This window comes from Hypanus sabinus, chromosome 3, assembly GCF_030144855.1.
Source record: "Hypanus sabinus isolate sHypSab1 chromosome 3, sHypSab1.hap1, whole genome shotgun sequence".
Lineage (NCBI taxonomy): Eukaryota > Metazoa > Chordata > Chondrichthyes > Myliobatiformes > Dasyatidae > Hypanus > Hypanus sabinus.
This window is the reverse complement of record NC_082708.1, coordinates 142,885,208-142,904,671: the sequence shown is the minus strand read 5'-3', so window position 1 is coordinate 142,904,671 and position 19,464 is coordinate 142,885,208. Positions and strand designations below refer to the sequence as shown.

General features: G+C 39.4%; 1 protein-coding gene across 3 annotated transcripts in view; it reads right to left on the bottom strand.

The window, feature by feature from the left end:
• Positions 1-2,006: 2,006 nt before the first annotated feature.
• The window catches only part of LOC132391710 (limbin-like), a 205,948-nt gene continuing 188,490 nt past the window's right edge, over positions 2,007-19,464 (bottom strand). For all 3 annotated transcript variants that reach the window (XM_059965261.1, XM_059965262.1, XM_059965263.1), the window contains 3 exons: positions 7,708-7,895; positions 6,004-6,096; positions 2,007-2,484 (listed from right to left, as the gene is read on the bottom strand). In XM_059965261.1, coding sequence (XP_059821244.1) covers positions 2,217-2,484; positions 6,004-6,096; positions 7,708-7,895 — 549 coding nt within the window. In that variant the 3' untranslated portion in view covers positions 2,007-2,216. The remainder of the gene's footprint in view (positions 2,485-6,003; positions 6,097-7,707; positions 7,896-19,464) is intronic.

Sequence of the window (19,464 nt, the reverse complement as noted above, 5' to 3'; positions counted from 1 at the left end):
CAATACAGCCCTTTTTCCCCATGACAACCACCAACTACCCATCTGCACTCAGTCGATTTACTAGTACTTGGTTCAAAGCCTTCTATGCCTTGGTAATTCAAGTATTTGTCTAAATGCACAAGAGATTCAGCAGATGCTGGAAAGCTTGAGCAATACACACAAAATACTGGAGGAACTCAGCAGGTTAGGCACCATCTGCGGAGAGAAATAAAGCCATTAATGTTTCAGGCTGGGACTGTTTCTTCCTTCTATAGACTGATAGATTGTACTGATTTCAGTATTGTTGAAGAGCCTGGTTGAAATGTGAGTGAGAAAATCTTTGATGAATTATGGAGTAAAGAAAACAATATTGAGCTCTGGTACAGCAGTGGAGACCAGTGCACATCAAATGGGCTCTTGTTCAATGGAAAAAAAAGAGAAAGAGTTATTGTGTCATATGTCACAGAAACAGGCCCTTAGGCCTACATGGTCCATGCTGATCAAAATGTACCATCCAAGCAATTTCTATTTACATGTGTTAGGCCCATCACCTTCTGAACCTTTCCAGTCAATGTACCCATCCAACTGTCTTTTAAAAGTCATTAACATGAGGAAATCTGCAGATGCTGGAAATTCAAGCACTAAATGCAGGTGGAACGCAGCAGGCCAGGCAGCATCTATAGGAAGAAGCACTATCAACATTTCGTGCCGAGACCCTTCGTCAGGACTAACTGAAAGAAAAGATAGTAAGAGATTTGGAAGTAGTGGGGGGAGGGGGAAATGCGAAATGATAGAAGACCGGAGGGGGTGGGGTGAAGCTGAGAGCTGGAAAGGTGATTGGCAAAAGGGATACAGAGCTGGAGAAGGGAAAGGATCATGGGATGGGAGGCCTAGGGAGAAAGAAAGGGGGAGGGGAGCACCAGAGGGAGATGGAGAACAGGCAGGGTGATGGGCAGAGAGAAAAAAAAAAGGAGGGGGGAAAATAAATAAATCAGGGATGGGCTAAGAAGGGGAGGGGGACATTAACGTAAGTTAGAGAAATCAATGATGAACATTAATTTCTCTAACTTCTGTTAATGCCCCTCCTCCCCTTCTTACCCCATCCCTGATTTATTTATTTCCCCCCCTCCTGACAAAGGGTCTCAAGCCAAAACGTCAACAGTGCTTCTTCCTACAGATGCTGCCTGGTCTGCTGCGTTCCACCAGCATTTTGTGTGTGCTGCTTGTTTTTTTAAAAGTCGTTATTGTTTCTGTATCAACCACGTCTTCTGGCAGTTTGTTACATATATCGTACATGCTGCACTTAGAATAAAAAAAAGTTTGGCTTTCAGGTTCCTATTAAATCTTTGCCCCCACCCTTACATTAAATCTATTCCTTCTATTTCTTGATTCCTCATCTCTGAGTAAAATACTGAGTGCATTCATTCTTTCTGTGTTCCTCACTCTTTCATATACATAACGCAGATCTAAAGATTTTGACTTTTATAAGATTGTTAGTTTGGAAACCAGACATGGTAAGAGATTATCATTGAACATTGAAAAATAATCACATAAAACAATAAAAACATTGACAAATATTTTGAATTTTCACAAACTGTATATATTTTACATTTGAGATTTAAATTTATCAGACAAGATATAAAAATGTTTTATGCAACCTCATTGGTGCATTATGCTTTCTTGCGTTTCTTGACCCTCAAAGAAGAAGTCAAATTTGAATAGTTAGTTGTTTTACAAAAGAATAAGCAAAATGTCCATGTGGTTAGTAGAAATTATGTAGACAATTTATTTGTATTCGGCACTAATCTCATTTTCTATCACTCAAAAGTGGAACCAAAAAGAGGAGTAAAGACATTTTTTCTTTATATCAATTGTTCACAATATGGTCATAAAGTAAAACCAATGAGCACCCTTAGTCTGAAAATAATGACTTATTCGAATTAGGATTTGGTTTTGTAAACCTATTAAAAAGGGACATGAGGATTCATCCTCACAGTGTTAAGAAACGAATAGCATGATACAAAATGGCCAAGCATAGGAGTTTAATGGCTTGGGAGATGGGAGGTAAGTGCAAAGAAATGATCAAAATACCCATGTCTGTATTACAAACCAGATTATGCAAATATACCTGCATCATTGTTAAACTACTTTAAACACTGCTTCAGTATCATAGAAGTTAGATGGTTCATTAGTTTAAATATAGGTTCCAAAGTAATGATTATCTTGAATTAAGTAATTTAAAGTCCATCCAAATTTGCCACAGCTGATCTTTTAAAATTTAAGAAGTTACGTTTTTTCTTCCTTGATGGAAGGTCTGAGGAACAAGTGTCTTCTTTCCTGATCCGGAACACAAATACTTTCTCTCCTGTATCTGCCAGCTTTAACATTTGTCCTGCCCTTTCATTAATTGGTTCAGTATCGTCATCAGGGCAGATTTCAGGAGAACCATGGCTTTGAGAAAAAGACACCTGTTTCAAGAGCTGCAGATGCTTTTTCTTCAATATGCTGCAAATAAAAGAAGACTTGTATAAGAGCTATTAATCAAATAGAAATTGTACATTGTAAAATGCAAGCTTTGGGTCAAGGAAACTGACTATGTGACCTTGGTCCAACTAACATTGGAAGTTAGTTGGACCAGATTCATAACATGGACAACATCCAGAAGAAGCAAAAAGAAGCCCAGTCATGAACTGGGGAGATGATGGTGGTAGTTCACCTGGATGCAATTTACTGCCGTGTAAGTTGCTGGTGGGGTCTTAAATCAGTTGTTAGAGTGGGATTTGGGTTCAGGGCCCAGGTGATATGTTGGGGGATCAAGTGGGCTCTCTGGCAGGATTGGTGGGTGAGCAAGACTGAACAATGGGGGTGCAAATAGGGAGTTAACTCAGTCTGTCTAGAAATGGACATTTCCTGGACAATGTCTGCTAACTCCCGAATAATGTTCCACAAGAAAAAGAGCTTTGGGAATGGCACCATTAGACACAGAAAATATAAGCAGATGTGGAAGCCCTGTACATGCCAGGCTATGGAATAAACCAACCCAGGTCTGACTGGCGGACAGTGACTAGTGATATTCCACAGAGGTGAGCGCTGGGTTCACTACTTTCACATTATATGTTTATGATCTGAATGAGTGAATTGATGGCTTTTTGGCCAAGTTTACAGATAAAAAAAAAGATAGGTGAAGGGGCAGGTAGTGTCGAGGAAGCAGGGAGTGGGGATCAGCTTCTTCCCTTCTGTCATCAGATTTTAAAATGGACTATGAACTAATGCAAACTACCTCGCTAACTTCTGTTGCTGTCCTTTTGCACTAATTATATATAATATATATATTAAAATACATATAATCATTGTGCTAATTATATATATATATTCTCATATATCTATTTGAATATTCTTATTCATATACAATACAAATATTTTTATTGTAATTTAGTTTTTAATTATGTTTTTCAATGTACTGCTGCTGTAAAACAACAGATTTCATGACATATTCCAGTGTTATTAAACCTGATTCTGAGTTTCCAGAAGGCCTTGAACAGATTAAGTGAATGGGCACACAAATGGCAAATGGAATACAGTGTAGGGGAGTATACGGTCATGCGCTTTGGAAGAAGACAATATTTTCTAAATGAGAAGCAAATTTAGAAATCAAAGGTACTTGAGAGACCTCGTGCAGGATTCCCTAAAGGTTTACTTGCAGGTTGAGTCAGTGGTAGGGAAGGTAAATGCAATGTTAGCATTTATTTTGACAGGAGTGGAATACAAGATCAAGGATGTGATGCTGAGGCTTTACACCACATTGGTTGGTCCACACTTGGAATATTGTGAGTAGTTTTGGGCTCCTTATCCAAGAAAAGGTGTGCTGTCATTGAAGTGGGTTTCTGAGAATAATCCCAGGAAGGAAAGGCTTAATGTATGAGGGACATTGATTGGCTGTGGACCTGTAGAATGAGATGTGCTTTCACTGAAATCTGCTAAATACTGAAAGGCTATGATGTTTACAACAGTGGGAGAGTCTTGGACCAGAGGGCACAGCTCAGACCTGCAGGATGTCCCTTTAGAATAGAGATGAGGATGTATTTCTTTAGCCAGTGGGTGGTGAATCGGTATAATTCATCGACACGGACAGCTGTGGACGGCAAGAATAAGGTATATGTATTGTGGAGGTTGGTAAGTTCTTAATTAGTAAAGGCATCAAAGGTTACAAGGAGAAGGCAGGAAAATGGGGTTGAGAGTGAAAATTAATCACCCATGATCTAATGGCATATCAGACTTGATGGGCTGATTGGCCTAATTCTGCTCCTAAGTCTTACCATCTAAAGTCACTATAGCATTTTACTCCAGGAAAAGTCAATTTTTCAAATCCATAATGTTTAAATAAACAATACCATCTAACAAATAACACAAGTGTATTTTTTAAACTCCTGCAACACACAGCAGCTGGTCAAACATGGATCATTGGATCATCATGCAGAATATCTTCCAGTTACTTACTCAGTCTTACTTGGCTGCACTAATTACAACACTGGAAATAATAACAAAAGGCTCTTGCTTCATATTTATTTCAGGACAACAGAGCAAGTCCATTGAGGTTATACAAGTACTTGTGAAGTTGCAATACATCCCAAGACAAATGACAAGAGTATAGTCAAAGCAAAATTTAACACTGGGCCACATTGGAGATTTTATGACAAATAATCAAAGATATCATATAGAGGTAGATTTTAATTTGAAATCTTACAAAAGAGAAAGGTTGAAAAGTTTAGAGAAATCCAAAGTTTAATGCTTTGGTCACTGAAGAAAAAGCTACCAATATTGGATTGATTAAATTCAAAGATGATCAATAAGGTAGACAGGAGATGAACAATATCTGGAAGATCTCAGACAAAATGATAAATACTGATGGTTAAGCCATTGAAGGGAAATGACAACATGGCTCCGAATTTTAAATTGCAGAATATGACCAGACCTAAATGGGAGCTAATGCAGGTCATTAAGCTGAGGGGTGATGGATGAAAGGAACTCAGTGCAGGTTAGGCAAGGGCGTTTGGGATAACTTGTTTGGCCACTTTCATATTGATAGAGCTGTTTGGGGACTGCTGTTAGGCTTCTGTCAAGTTTACAAAGGGCAGCATGAAGCAGCCTTGCTGGGAGACAATGATTTGTTCAAGAAAAAAGATTGGAGGGATTGAAGAAGTTTGGAGCTATTTTTTTTCTGTTCAAGAATGAAATGGCAGCAGCAGAAATGAGAAAGAAGGGACAATACTTGAGGACATATATAAACGTGGCAGGATTAAACTGTAACACTTTTAATGGGCTATACACTCACTTTCCTTGTTACAAAGTTATCACTTATAACAGTGTTTTAATATAAATCAGTGCATTTGGTATGGGGAAAAATATTTCAAATGCTTCAGCACTCTTCATCGCTTGTCCCTTCAGTGTCAAGGCAAAATGTTCAGATTTACTCTGATGAAACTTTCCTGCCTTTTGCATCTTTTTCTTCCTTGTTACATCTCTTTGTTACTTCACCGATCAACCCTGAATGGTTTTCAGGTAGAAGGTAGATAATGCATTAACCTGCAACCCTCTGTGACGGCAAGATCAAGGGATATTTCACTTTCCAACCTCTCTAAAACACTTCCACCACCCAAGGAAGGTTTTCACTAGATTTTAATTAAAGTCAGTACAAGAAAGAAATCTTTCTGGCCTTGCCTTTCACATCCAAATGTTGGAGCAAATCATAACTTCTCCTCCAATGTTCACAGTGCCAATAAACACAAGGTGAATAAAACTTTACAATGTATACATGTCAAAGCTAAAGTAAGTGGTGGTCTTTAAGTATACTTATTGTAGTCAATTACCTAGTTGAGCTGACCAATAAATATCCTTAATGGAAGTAAATAACTTTGGAAACTGATTAAATGGAATTCATATTTTATTTCTTATTGCATGGTTTTGTTTTTAAAAACCTCCACACAGAAGTCAAACAAGTAGATATCACCTAGTAAAGGTAATTACCTTCCGCTCCTGCTGCACAGAACATTCACGTTCCCCAGGTTTTCACCAATGAGTTTGCTCCTCAGCTTCAGCTCTAATGATTCCCAAAGTTTCCTGTAGATGGATTAGTAATTAAATTAGACAGATCAAATCTCAAGAAATAGGAATATTATTCCTAAATCATCCATTTTTGCTATCATTTCTTACCCTTAAGTGTAAGTTATAAATTTGCAGAACTTAAAAAAAATTAAAAGTTAAAACTTGCGGGGTACATGTGGGTCTTGGGAATAACGCAGTATAAAATTTGTGGAAACATCTTGGAAAATTACATTTAGCCAGCTGGCATGATAGTAAAGTGAGCCAGAACAGGAGAACTTAATGATATTAGAGCAAGAAATAATCTGCTGGAGGAATTTAACAGCTTGACCAGCATCTGTGGGGGAGCTACTGAATTTTTCCAGCAGATTGTGTGCCGCTCCAGATTCCATCATTTGCTGTCTCCAGTGTCTCCAATTTAAAGATATTTATGAAATATAATGATATACTAAGTTGGAGATGGTGAAGACTGTTTCCTAGGCATCTCTCCAGTTCATTAGATGCTGGATCCTACTCATGCTGCTTGCTTTCTCCTTTCATTTCCACCCGGCTGCTGTCTTCTCTTCAGCAATTCACTTGTTCTCTGATTACAGCAGCATCTGCAGCTTCTTGTGTCTCCATTCTTCCCAGTATGTGTCCTTTCCTTCATGTTAGTTGAAATTTACATTTAAAGAGTTTTTGGTTTCCATTTCAGCAGATCATTCTAACCCTATTTTTTTCCTTCATTTGGTCTTTCTTTTAGTCACTGCTGATTGTGAGTTCTTACAGACGTAGGGAACAAAACATATGGACAGCTGTGACTAGTCCAGTTAGAGTAATTTCTGAAACAAGTTTCATGCTGACCAATGAAGAATGTTTGAGAAAAAATGGATTTGAATTGGAATGCAAAGGAAAAATAAGCAAAGTAGTTCATCTAAAGATATATAGTAAATTTGTTCAATATACTTTAAACAGATACATATAGCCATTTCAATAACATTTCAACAAGCCAAACATAAAATATCACACTTATTCATTGACTCTTATTCAAGTTTCCTATTCACTGGTTACAAACAAAAAAAAATCAGGTGGGATCATTGTCTTGTAAACAACAAAATGTGTGAAATGAAAAGCTAAACCTTAAATAGTAGTTGCCTAGATACAGTATTAAAGTTAGAACTGACTGTAATAGTTACAGATTGGGTTCTTGCAGAACAACTGTTAGGACCAGCAGTCTGATGGATGCATCAGAACTTACTTGGCTGCCTTCAGAAGCTCAGTGGTTGTTAGGTTGACAGCTCAAGCTGGTTAGATCAAAGATGACAAGCTGCATAGTACAGACTTAGCAGCATCTTATTTTCTATTACTGAGTTCCTGAAATAATATGATCATGTCAAGATGAAGGGCAAGTTAAAATGCTGCTTTCAAATCCCAGGTACTGAGTAGGGTGACTGCACAGGAGGAGAAACAAACTGCCTTTAGATCACTTGACATTATATGAAAGTCAATATGAACAATCCACTTTTCTCAGGCACTTTTTCCAGTTTATGGAATTCACGTCATTGCACTTTGCTGTTAAATCAACATTTTTCTCCCCCACCAAATCTATCTTATGACGGGGAGGTCAACTTCTCCTCAGAAAGGCCTTACCTCTTTCTCTTCTCATCCATTTTATCCTTGTTCATCCCACTGCTAACGTTTCCCTCAGGATAGATCCTATTTACAAACAGAACTAATTCTTCCTGGATGGCATTGGGAAGAAGCAGATTTAGCACGGCTTGACAGACACCCACTGGTATACCCAGTTGCTGTATTAGATAAGCAGCCAGCTTCATCTCCTGTAATGAAGGAAACATAGATGAAACAAAATTGTTGCTCAGTTAACTACAAACAGTTCATGAATACAAATCCCATATAAAAAACTCACAAGCTGTGGAGATCCGCTGATATTTTAAATGTGGATGTAATCATAGTGTTTTCGTAAAAGGTAAGCATGTTTACTATAGCATAAAAAGAACCATTTTTATGACAAATTTTTGAATGTGCGCAAATTATAAAAATATAATTCATTTATTTGAATCTTTTATTGACTGCATTACAACAATAAATTTGTTCATTTTAAACCAATGAAGTAAATTGGTATACAATGGCCAAATTCTGCCACTAAAATAACCATCTTCAGGTGACGGGCAGGTAATGCAGAAATACAGCTTGTCCAAAAGTAGCTACTCTACTCTTGGCTTCCTGATAACGGCATCTCCTTGCCTCCCTGGCCACTAAACTGCCAGTGAGTTTTGTGAAGCTGATGCATATCCACAACAGCTAAAGGTTAAGTCTTGTCATTTCAAGTTCAACCTTACCTTTAATGACATGGCATGTGTTAGCCTGCCTGATGCTTGGAAAGGGAGACTCTTATTCCTTTAAGTATTATACATATTAACATTTAAACTTACATACTATTTTTCGTTGTCTCAGTTTTCTCTCTCATTTCACTCTTCATCTCATTTATTTTCCTTTCTATGCCTGATTTTACATTAAATTCACTCACACTAACATTATCTTCTCAAGCCTTCCACAAACTGATTGATTGAGGATACAGTCACTGCAGCTGCTCAGTCAGGTTTCAGGAATCTGCTTTCTCTCACTGTGACATCATCAGTTCCCACTCACATCAGCTTCCAGTGCCAAAATTAATAATAATCCAAATTCTGCAGGAAATCTGACTAAAGACAAGCATCATTCCCTTACTGCAGTGGAGTATAAGATTATAAGAGTCATAGAGTTGACAGCCTACACCTTTTTCCCCAAAAGCCAATGGCAAATCCAGAGTAAGTCCTTTTAAGGGGTGGGAGGTAAGTTTAGGGGAGATGTCAGAGGTACGTTTTCTTTTAATTCAGAGAGTTATATTTGCCTGGAATGCACTGCTGAAGGTGGTGGTACAGAATGATGCATTAGAGACATTTAAGAGATTCTTAGATAGGTACATGGATGAAAGAAAAAGGGAACGGTTTGATTGATTGCAAAGTAGGTTAAAAGGTTAGCACAACTTCAGGGGTTGAAGGGCCTGTATTGTGCATTACTATTCTATGTTCAAGCAAAATCAAGCTGAACTGTCAGTTATAATGTCAATGGACAAAACATAGCCTCTTAGTATGTTGCAGGCCCATAAAAGACCACTATTTTTCTCATAAAACGATAATTTAGACACCAGTTCATGTACAATGGCATGTTTCCTATTTACTCACATAGTCAACTGATTTTTTACTCGTGATACTATTAGTCATGGAAATAAATTGCCCAGTTTCTTGTAAACAAGTCTGCTCGAAAGCAGTCCAAGTCTCATTTTGGTTATTTAAAGAGACTCATTTGCATTTTTAAACTTCACAGATATGCTTCTGTGAGAAGCTGGACTTATACCTTTCCCACGAGGAACTGACTAGTCACCTCAGCACAGCACCTGGACTACAGTCCAAGTTCTGGAAATAACAAAAGTCTTGCCAAAACGAATTTTGTACTTGAACTGAGTACAAAATATAACAGGACTAATGCCAGTGTCTGTATTGTATTTTGTTTCCCAAAACTCTCATGGCATAGGGACTTTGTACAGGATAATGTAAATTCAAACACATTAACTAATCCAGCTCTAGCTGTGAAACCTTGTTTCAACTTTCAGCCTTGTGCTTTTTCAGGTCTAATTAGATCCAATGGATCAACCTAGCAAAACCCAGTGGGCCAGCCTGTGCTGTCCTGTTCCATCATCCTCTGAACCAACATAAATCCTTAATCACAAACATGAGGAATCTGCAGATGCTGGAAATCCAAGCAACACACACAAAATGCTGGAGGAACTCAGCAGGCCAAGCAGCATCTATGGAAAAGAGAACAGATGACGTTTCAGGCCGAGACCTTTCAGCAATCCAACAGCTGAAGCATTTTGGCCTGAAATATCGATTGTACCGTTTTCCATAGATGCTGCCTGGCTCGCGGAGTCCCTCCAGCATTTTGTGTTTGTTGCATAAACCTTTAATATCAACTGAAGCCAAAGTTGCCACCCCGCCTTCCAAGTGCAAACTATGGCTAAACGTTTATATCACAATAGAATCAACTACTTGGAAAAGCGGTTAGAAATCACTCTTTTCTGTCCCTTAGGTGTAGGAAAGAAATTTCCATTTGCAAATGAGGTATCAGGATCATAATCGGGAGTATCTGTAGGAAGCAACTAGTGGAATGGTGCTGCAGCAACAGTTTGGCACTCAACATCAGTAAGATTGTGGACTTCAGGAAGAGTAAGACGAAGGAACACATACCAATGCTCATAGAGGGATCAGACTGGAGAGAGTGAGCAGTTTCAAGTTCCTGGGTGTCAAGATCTTTGAGGATCTAACCTGGTCCCAAAATATCAATGTAGTTATAAAAAAGCAAGACAGCGGCTATACTTTATTAGGAGTTTGAAGAGATTTGGCATGTCAACAAATACACTCAAAAACTTCTATAGTTGTACCGTGGAGAGCATTCTGACAGGCTGCATCACTGTCTGGTGTGGAGGTGCTACTGCACAAGACTGAAAGAAGCTGCAGAAGATTGCAAATCTAATCAGCTCCATCTTGGGCACTAGCATACAAAGTACCCAGGACATCTTCAAGGAGCAGTGTCTCAGAAAGGCAGTGTCCATTATTAAGGACCTCCAGCACCCAGGGTATGCCCTTTTCTCACTGTTACCATCAGGTAGAAGATACAAAAGCCTAAAGGCACACACTCAGAGATTCAGAAACAGCTTCTTCCCCTCTGCCATCCGATTCCTAAATGTACATTGAACCCATGAACACTACCTCACTTTTTTTTTAAATATAGTATTTGTTTTTGTACATTTTTAAAAATCTATTCAATATACATAATTGATTTACTTGTTTATTTATTATTATGTTTTATTTTATTTATTATTCTCTCTCTCCCTCTCTGCTAGATGATGAATTGCATTGAACTGCTGCTGCTAAGGTAACAAATTTCACGTCACATGCCGGTGATAATAAACCTGATTCTGAGGCACCAGTTCAAGAAGGTGATGTTGCCAAAGATCCCTACCATCTGGGCCATGCCATCTTCTTGATGCTATCATCCGGCAGGAGGTACAGAATCCTGCAGTCCCACACTGCCAGGTTCAGGAACAGCTATTCCCTTCAACTACTGGATTCTTGAACCAAATTGCATAACCTTAATCACTAGAGTTTAGTAACAATATGACCACCTTGGTCACTTTTGCACTAAATTGGGCTCCGTTGCTTTTAGTTATATTCTTTCTTGTAAAGAATGTATTTATGCTTAATTGATGTGTTTCTCACATTGCTCATGCTATATGCTATTTGCCTTTGATGCTGCTGCAAGTACATTTTTCATTGCTGTTATGCAAATGTTCTGGTGAATATGACAATTCTTGGTGACTCTATTTCTTTGATAAAAACATCAATGTGGTTAAAAGCAGTAAGGTGTCATATCTCTGAAGTTTGTGAGGTTGGCCTGTTTACATGTTGGTCAGACAGTGCTATTATGGTGGTGACAGAGCTAAGTCACTGATGTCTCTAATTAGAAGTGATTACTTCTGTCTGGCTGTAAAATACAGCAGTGCGGCAGTTAGCATATAGCTATATAGACAGTGATCGTGGTTCAACTCCCACCACTGCCAGTAAGGCAATATGTTCTCCCCGTCACCGCATGGGCTTCCTCCAGGTGCTCTGGTGTCCTCCACATTGCAATGGCATCAGGGTTAGGGTTCGTATGTTGTGGGCATGTTATACTAGTGCTGAAAGCATGGCAACACGTGCAGAACTTCGCCGGCACACCTTCTGACAGTGTTGGTCATTGACGCAAACAACACATTTCACTGCATGTTATAAAGTTTTGATGTAATTGTGACAATTACAGAATCTCTGATAATCCTACAGAGAAGCATCTTTTGATGAATCAGTTTCTCAGGAAGCTTTAGAGAGCGTAATCTGACACTGGGAAAGATGGGTAATGTCTCTGGATTGTAAGCAGCTTGTAGAAAGCTTGGCTGAGAACCAGTGATATGATGAATTGTATAATCGTCATTTATATGTTGTTAACGTATGCGGTCTTTTCGTTAAGGGACACAGTTCTAGAGTTTGATCTGGCAAGGCTTCATTACAATGATGAATACCCAGAGAAAAAACATGACTAACATTATACATTATCAAATAAAATCCAGAATTACATATCACTCTGAGGACAAGGCACAATTGTTCAACTGAACATTGCCCTAATCCTCACAGCTTCTTGCTACTCATGGCAAGATCAAATTGTAACACTCGGAGCATTTGGTAATATCAGGTGATCAATCATTGCAGTGCAATAAAGATAAGATTTTGTTGCAATAGAGAATTTTCTTCTAAAATGTTTATTGATGCTTTCATATGATCATTATTTGAATGACTCTGACGAGATGATGTAGCGCTCTTTCATTTCTGGGGGCTATTGATAAATGTTGCCAAACTTCCTGCAGCCTTTGTACATTTCACTATGCTTCTCCCTCAAATGTGGGGACTAATTTATTTTTAAGACTTAAATTCCGTAAAAATCAGGATCAATTTATTTTGACATTCCTCTTCCCACTGTTTACCTTGTATCTTGCTAAGGAATTTTCTCCCTTGATCCTGGTCACCTTATATGCTCCCAGAGCATTTATTTGGCTGCTAGTCTCACTTCCTCCTGTTAACTCCACCACTTCTGCACAGTGCTTGGGTGAGATTCAGCTCTGAGATTTGTTATAAAGGCCCTCGAGTGAAAGTAACTTGAATGTCATGCCAGTAAGAGAGGATGCATGGCTTATATGCAAACTGCTCTAAGTTCAGATCTAAACAGACTACAAAATATTCTTTAATCCATTTTAATGATCAGATGAGACAATAAAGCACATTAGAATAATCCAGAATAACTACAAGAAAATTCTACTGCAGACATGAGTAGGTGTAATAGATAATTCAAACTTAATGAGAAACACTTCAGATTTTCATGCAGAGAGAATTCAGTGGTTTTTAGAATATCTGTATGTATATTCCGCTTAAGGAAACCAGCCAGGGCCAGGAAGCAAAGTTTCATGCCTACCAGTCGCAAGGGAGAAGCTGTCAGAGAATGGAGATTTTTTTTCACGGCCATGAAGGTAGAGAGATGAAACTGTTGGAAATAATTCAGTGATAAAAAGAACAAATTGACATTGTTCCCTACTTTTGCTATAGAGCTGCCAATTTAAATAATGTGGCAAGGACAGAAAGAAAAACTCTCTTAACAGACAAGATGAGCAGACCTGCCCTTGAAAACTATCAGCGTTCAAACAATGGAAGGAATTCTTGCCTACTAAAGCACTGCTTTCCCCACATGCAGTCCAGCCTGGATATAAAATTAACTGAAGATGGGAAGAATCGTCGTACCTACATCCTATACAATACATCTCAAAACAGCTTTCCAATTTTAGCAAATTTATTCAAAATTCCATACTTTTTTTAAATCAAAGAGCACTTTGCATTTTGAAAGCAAGACATCAATACCATGAGAGGAAGGGTGGAAACAGCTTTGATAGAATATTGGTATTGTCATGTTATCATTAGAAAATAAAGTCAAAAGACTGGAAAGTTATTAATAGAAATTTGCTACTCTAAAGTAGAATTAGAAGGAAACACAGAGCCTGATATGATTCATACATAAAGATATTGTTTGAAGTGCTAAAGCATACTTCGTCACTAAGAGTATAGGAGTCTGCTGCCTTAGGAACTTCCCAGGAGACTTAGAAGTTTAGAATTCCAAAAAGATCCCACAATCCTGTCAGAAGTCCTTTTGTATCCTGGACAACATTTGTCAGATCAAATACAGATGAACTGACCATGTATTTCATTACTTCTTAAGCATGGCTCTTGACTCAAACTGAATATTATGGTTTTCCAGTTATAAGACCATAAAACATAGGAGCAGAATTAGGCCATTTGGCTCCTCGAATCTGCTCCACCATTCAATCATGGCTAATCCTTTTCATTCTCCGCCTCAACCCCAGTTCCCAGCCTTCTCCCTGTAACCTTTGATGCCATGTCCAATCAAAAACCTATTAATCTCTGCCTTAAATACACCCAACAACCTGGCCTCCATAGCTGCATGTAGCAACAAATACCACAAATTCACCGCCCTTTGCCTAAAGAAATTTCTTCACATCTCTGTTTTGAAAGGGCACCCCTCTGTCCTGAGGCTGTGCCCTATTGTTCCAGACTCTTCCACTATGAGAAACATCCTTTCCATATCTACTCCGTCTAGGCCTTTCAACATTCGAAAGTTTTCAATGAGATTCCAACCCCCCCCCTCATTCCTTCTGAATTCCAGTGAGTACAGACGCAGCAATTAAACATTCCTCATACGATAACCCTTTCATTCCTGGAATCATCATTGTGAACCTCCTCTGGACCCTCTCCAATGTCAGCACACCTCTTCTAAGATGAGAGGCCCAAAACTGTTCACAATACTCAAGGTGAGGCCTCAGCAGTGCCTTATAAAGCCTCGGCATCATATCCTTGCTTTTATATTCTCGACCGCTTGAAATGAATGCTAACATGGCATTTGCCTTCCTCACTACCGACCCGTTAACCTTTAGGGTGTTCTGTACAAGGACTCCCAAGTCCCTTTGCATCTCATATTGTTTGGATTTTCTCCCTGTTTAGAAAATAATCTGCACATTTACTTCTACTACCAAAGTGCATGACCACGCATTTTCCAACGTTGTATTTCATTTGCCACTTTCTTGCCCATTCTCCTAATCTGTCAAAGTCCTTCTGCATCACTGTTTCCTCAACACTACCTGCCCCTCCACCAATCTTCTGAAAACTTGACATCAAAGCCATCTATTCCATCATCTAAATCATTTTTATATAACATAAAAAGAAGTGGTCCCAACACCGACTCCTGCAGAACACCACTAGTCACTGGCAGCCAACTAGAAAAGGATCCTTTCATTCCCACTCACTGCCTCCTCCCTATCAGCCAGTGCTCTAACCATGTTAGTAACTTTCCTGTAATACCATGGACTCTAAGATTGGTAAGCAGCCTCATGTGTGGCACCTCATCAAAGGCCTTCTGAAAGTCCAAATATACAACATCCACTGCATCCCCTTTATCTATTCTACTTGTAATCTCCTCAAAGAATTCCAATAGGTTTGTCAGGCAGGATTTTCCCAGAAGGAAACCATGCTGACCTTGTCCTATCTTGTCCTGTGTCACCAAGTACTCCATCACCTCATCCTTAACAATTGACTCTAACACCTTCCCAACCACTGCGGTTGGGCTAACTGGTCTATAATTTCCTTTCTGCTGCCTTCCTTCTTTCTTAAAGCGACATTTGCAATTTTTCTGTCCTCTGGCACCATGCCAGAGTCCAATGATTTTTGAAAGATCACTTCCAATGTCATTACAATCTCAGACGCTACCTCTTTCAGCACCCTAGGGTGCAGTTCATCTGGTCCGGGTGACTTACGTACTTTTAGGTCTTTCAGCATTTTGACCACCTTTTCTCTTGTAATAGTAACTGCACCCACTTCTCTTCCTTTGCACACTACAACATCAAGCATACTACTAGTACCTTCCACAGTGAAGACTGAGGTAAAATACTCATTTTGTTTATCAGCCATCTCCTTGTCCCCCATTATTATTTCTCTTGCCTCATTTTATAGTGGTCCTGTATTCACTCTCATTTCTCCTTTATTTTTAACATACTTGAAAAAACTTCCACTATCCACTTTGATATTATTTGCTAGCCTGCTTTCATATTTCACCTTTTCACTTCTAATAATTTACTTAGTTGCTCTCTGTAGGTTTTCAAAAACTTTCCAATCCTCTATCTTCCCACTAATTTTTGCTTTGTTGTATGCCCTTTCTTTTGCTTTTACAATAGCTTTGCCTTCCCTTGTCAGCCAAGGTTGTACTATTTTGAGTATTTCTTTATTTTTGGAATACACATGTCCTGCACCTTCCTTATTTTCCCCAGAAACAAATGCCACTGCTGCTCTGCTGACATCCCTGCCAGCAGCTCCTTCCAATTTACTTTGGCCAGCTCTTCTCTCATACCACTGTGATTTCCCTTACTGTACTCCACTGAAATGCTGCTACATCAGACTTTACTTTCTCCCTATCAAATTTCAAGTTGAACTTAATTATATTGTGATCACTGGTTCCTAAGATTTTTTTACCTTAAGCTCCCTAATCACCTCCAGTTTATTATACAGCACCCAATCCAGTATAAGCTGATCTCCTAGTAGGCTCAATGACAAACTGTGCTAAAAAGCCATCTCTTAGGCACTCAACAAACTCACTGTCTTGAGATCCATTATCAATCTGATTTTCTCAATCGACCTGCATGTTAAAATCTCCCATGACTACCGTAACATTGACCTTTTGATTCGCCTTTTCTATTTTCTGTTGTAATCTGTCGTCTGCATCCCAGCTACTGTTGGGAGGCCTGTATATAACAGTCATCAGGGTCCTTTTACCCTTGCAGTTTCTTAACTCAACCCACAAGGATTCAACATTTTCCGACCCTACATCACATCTTCCTACTGATTTGATGCCATTCTTTACCAGCAGAGCTATGCCACCCCCTCTGCCTACCTCCTTATCCCTCTGATATAATGTGTAAACCTTGGAAATTCAGCTTCCAACTACAACCATCCTTCAGCCACGATTCAATAATGGCCACAACATCATATCTAGAAATCTGTAATAGTGCAACAAGATCATCCACCTTATTTCTTATACTCTATATATTGAGATATAACACTTTGAGTACCATATTTGCTATCCTTTCTGATTCGATTTGATAGTGATTTGATACTCAGCCCATTGGCTGCAAGTAAGTCCTGTCATCTGCCTACCCTTCCTGACAGGCTGACTGCACATTATTTTTTTTTACCATGCATCCTATCCTTAATCCTTTCACTCTGGTTCCCACCCATCTGCCAAATTAGTTTAAAACCTCCCCAGCAATTCTAAGAAACCTGCTGGTGAGAAGATTGGTCATCCTCGCGTTCAGGTGCAACTTGACACTTTTGAACAGCTCATACCTCCCTCAGAACAGATCCCAATGATCCAAGTGCCTGAAGCCCTGCTCCCTGCACCAGCTTCTCAGCCACAAACTTATCTGCCAAATCATCCTGTTTCTACCCTCACTGGTGAGTGGCACAGGCAGCAATCCAGAAATTACTACCCGGGAGGTCCTGCTTCTCAGCTTTCTAAATTCTTTTTTCAGGATCTCATTGCTTTTGCTTCCTATGTCATTGGTACCAATATGTACCAAGAATTGTGGCTGCTCCCCCTCCCTCTCCAAAATGTTGTGGATGTGATCGGAGACATCCCTGATCCTGGCAGCTGGAAGGCAACCTGTTCACATCCACAGAATCTCCTGTCTGTTCCCCTCACTATTGAGTCCTCTATCACTATCGCTCCTTTATCTCTCTCTCTTTCCCTTCTGCACCATTGACCCATGCTCAATGCCTGCAACCTGGCTGCCACGTCATTCTCCTAGGAGGTCATGCCCCACAGAAGTATCCAAAGAGGTATACAGTACTTGTTTTTGAGGGCAATGGCCACAGGGGTGCTCTGCTCTAACTGTCTATTTCCATTTCTCCTGATGGTCCCCAGCTACTCGCCTCTTGCGACTTTGGGGTAACTACTTTCCTGCAACTCTGATCGATTATCTCCTCACTCTCCCATACAAGCCAAAAGTCATCCAGCTGCTGCTCCAGATCCCTAACACGGTCTTCGAAGAGCTACAGCCGGATGCACTTCACACAGATGTAGTTCCCCGGGAGACTCTGAGTCTCCTAGTTCTCCAACATCTGGCACTAAGAACACACCACAGCCATTTAAATGGTACAGTAAGATAGGAAAAAAAGATAAAAAGGAAAACCTTAACAAACACTTTACACAGAACTGATGGCTCTTTTGAGCCAATGCCTCTCGCTTCTACTCCCGCCACCGGCCTACTCCCAAAAATGGCGCTCTGCTTATCTTCTGTTCTTTTATTTAGTTCATAGAGCTCTGTTGATAGGCCCCATACAATGGTCAAACACCTGCGAAGCTCTCTTTTTAAATAACTGCTGCCAACCTGCGAGAAACACCCCTTCTTTGTAGAGCTCTGTTGACACCACTGATAGGCCTCGTCAACCACTCCATTCCACAATAATCCATTTCATGAGTCAGATGTATTAACCTTGGAGGAGTGATAGCATAACATCCATTTTGCTGTTGGGTTGTACTATCATGTCTCTTCAAAGTGTACTCCTTCCACTTCGCCAAAGCAACCATGTTAAAGAATGTCTTCCCTTGTGATAATGTTCATCTTCTCTCTTCTCTGCAGCTTTAACGCCAACCCCTTCCACTGCTGTGGTGCCAAACTGAACAAATTCCTCAACTTTACACTAAAGAGCGTCAGTCACCTGACAGACAATTATCAAAATGTTACCAGGGTGACACTATACAGGTACCTGTCAAAGCCCCTTATCATTCGGGTGTAGTCGTGACTTTCAAAACCACAGAGAGAGTTATCTAGAATGATGATCAAGCTTAGAAGTCTTCTGGAGCAGCTGTGTGACTCCTTCATACTGAGCTTATGATTAAGCTCTTCACAGGACCTGTGTGACATGCAGTTCCTTGGGTGATACAACTAATAATCTGAAGAGCACATCATTCTCCTTTCCTGCTTGCTCTCATTTCAGTGGCGTACAAAGGTTACAATGACTGGAAATTACATAATTAGTCCTGAGAAGTGTTCATTACAGTGATGATAAAGGCCAAATACCAAAATCTTCACAATTCCCTGGGTAGATGGAGGCTGCTTAAAGGTTTTGCATGAAAGAAAAAGTCAAAATTTCATAGCCACAGTAATTTTTAATCAAACTTAATTTTCAGCCTCACAGTCTCCCTACTTAAACAAACTTCTGCAGCTTCTAAGCACAGCTGCATCTCAGATTTCTTATCCTAACTTCCCTCCAGTGTATTGTCATTGTAAAGGTAAGAAAATCACGACTGCACTTCTTTCAGACATCTTTAAATGTTTAGGTTCACAGGGGGCAGAATTATAAATTCACTTGCAATGTCTTTGAATGAAGGTTGACATTTCAATTTTCTGTATCTTTCTTTGAGCCACTAAGAAATTTTGCTCTTATTTTAGGCCACAGAAACACAAAATTGCTTTAACATCTGGAAAAGATTGTTAAAAATTAATGTCTAAAACTTTTCCTACTTTTTAGACCTATAAAAAGAGTACTGTGTGTCAATCTAATGATGTTTATAGAAGTTACATAAAGATGACACTTATTCCTTAAGGTCCAAAACATTAGAGTTGGCTGAATTTTGTTGTGTAAC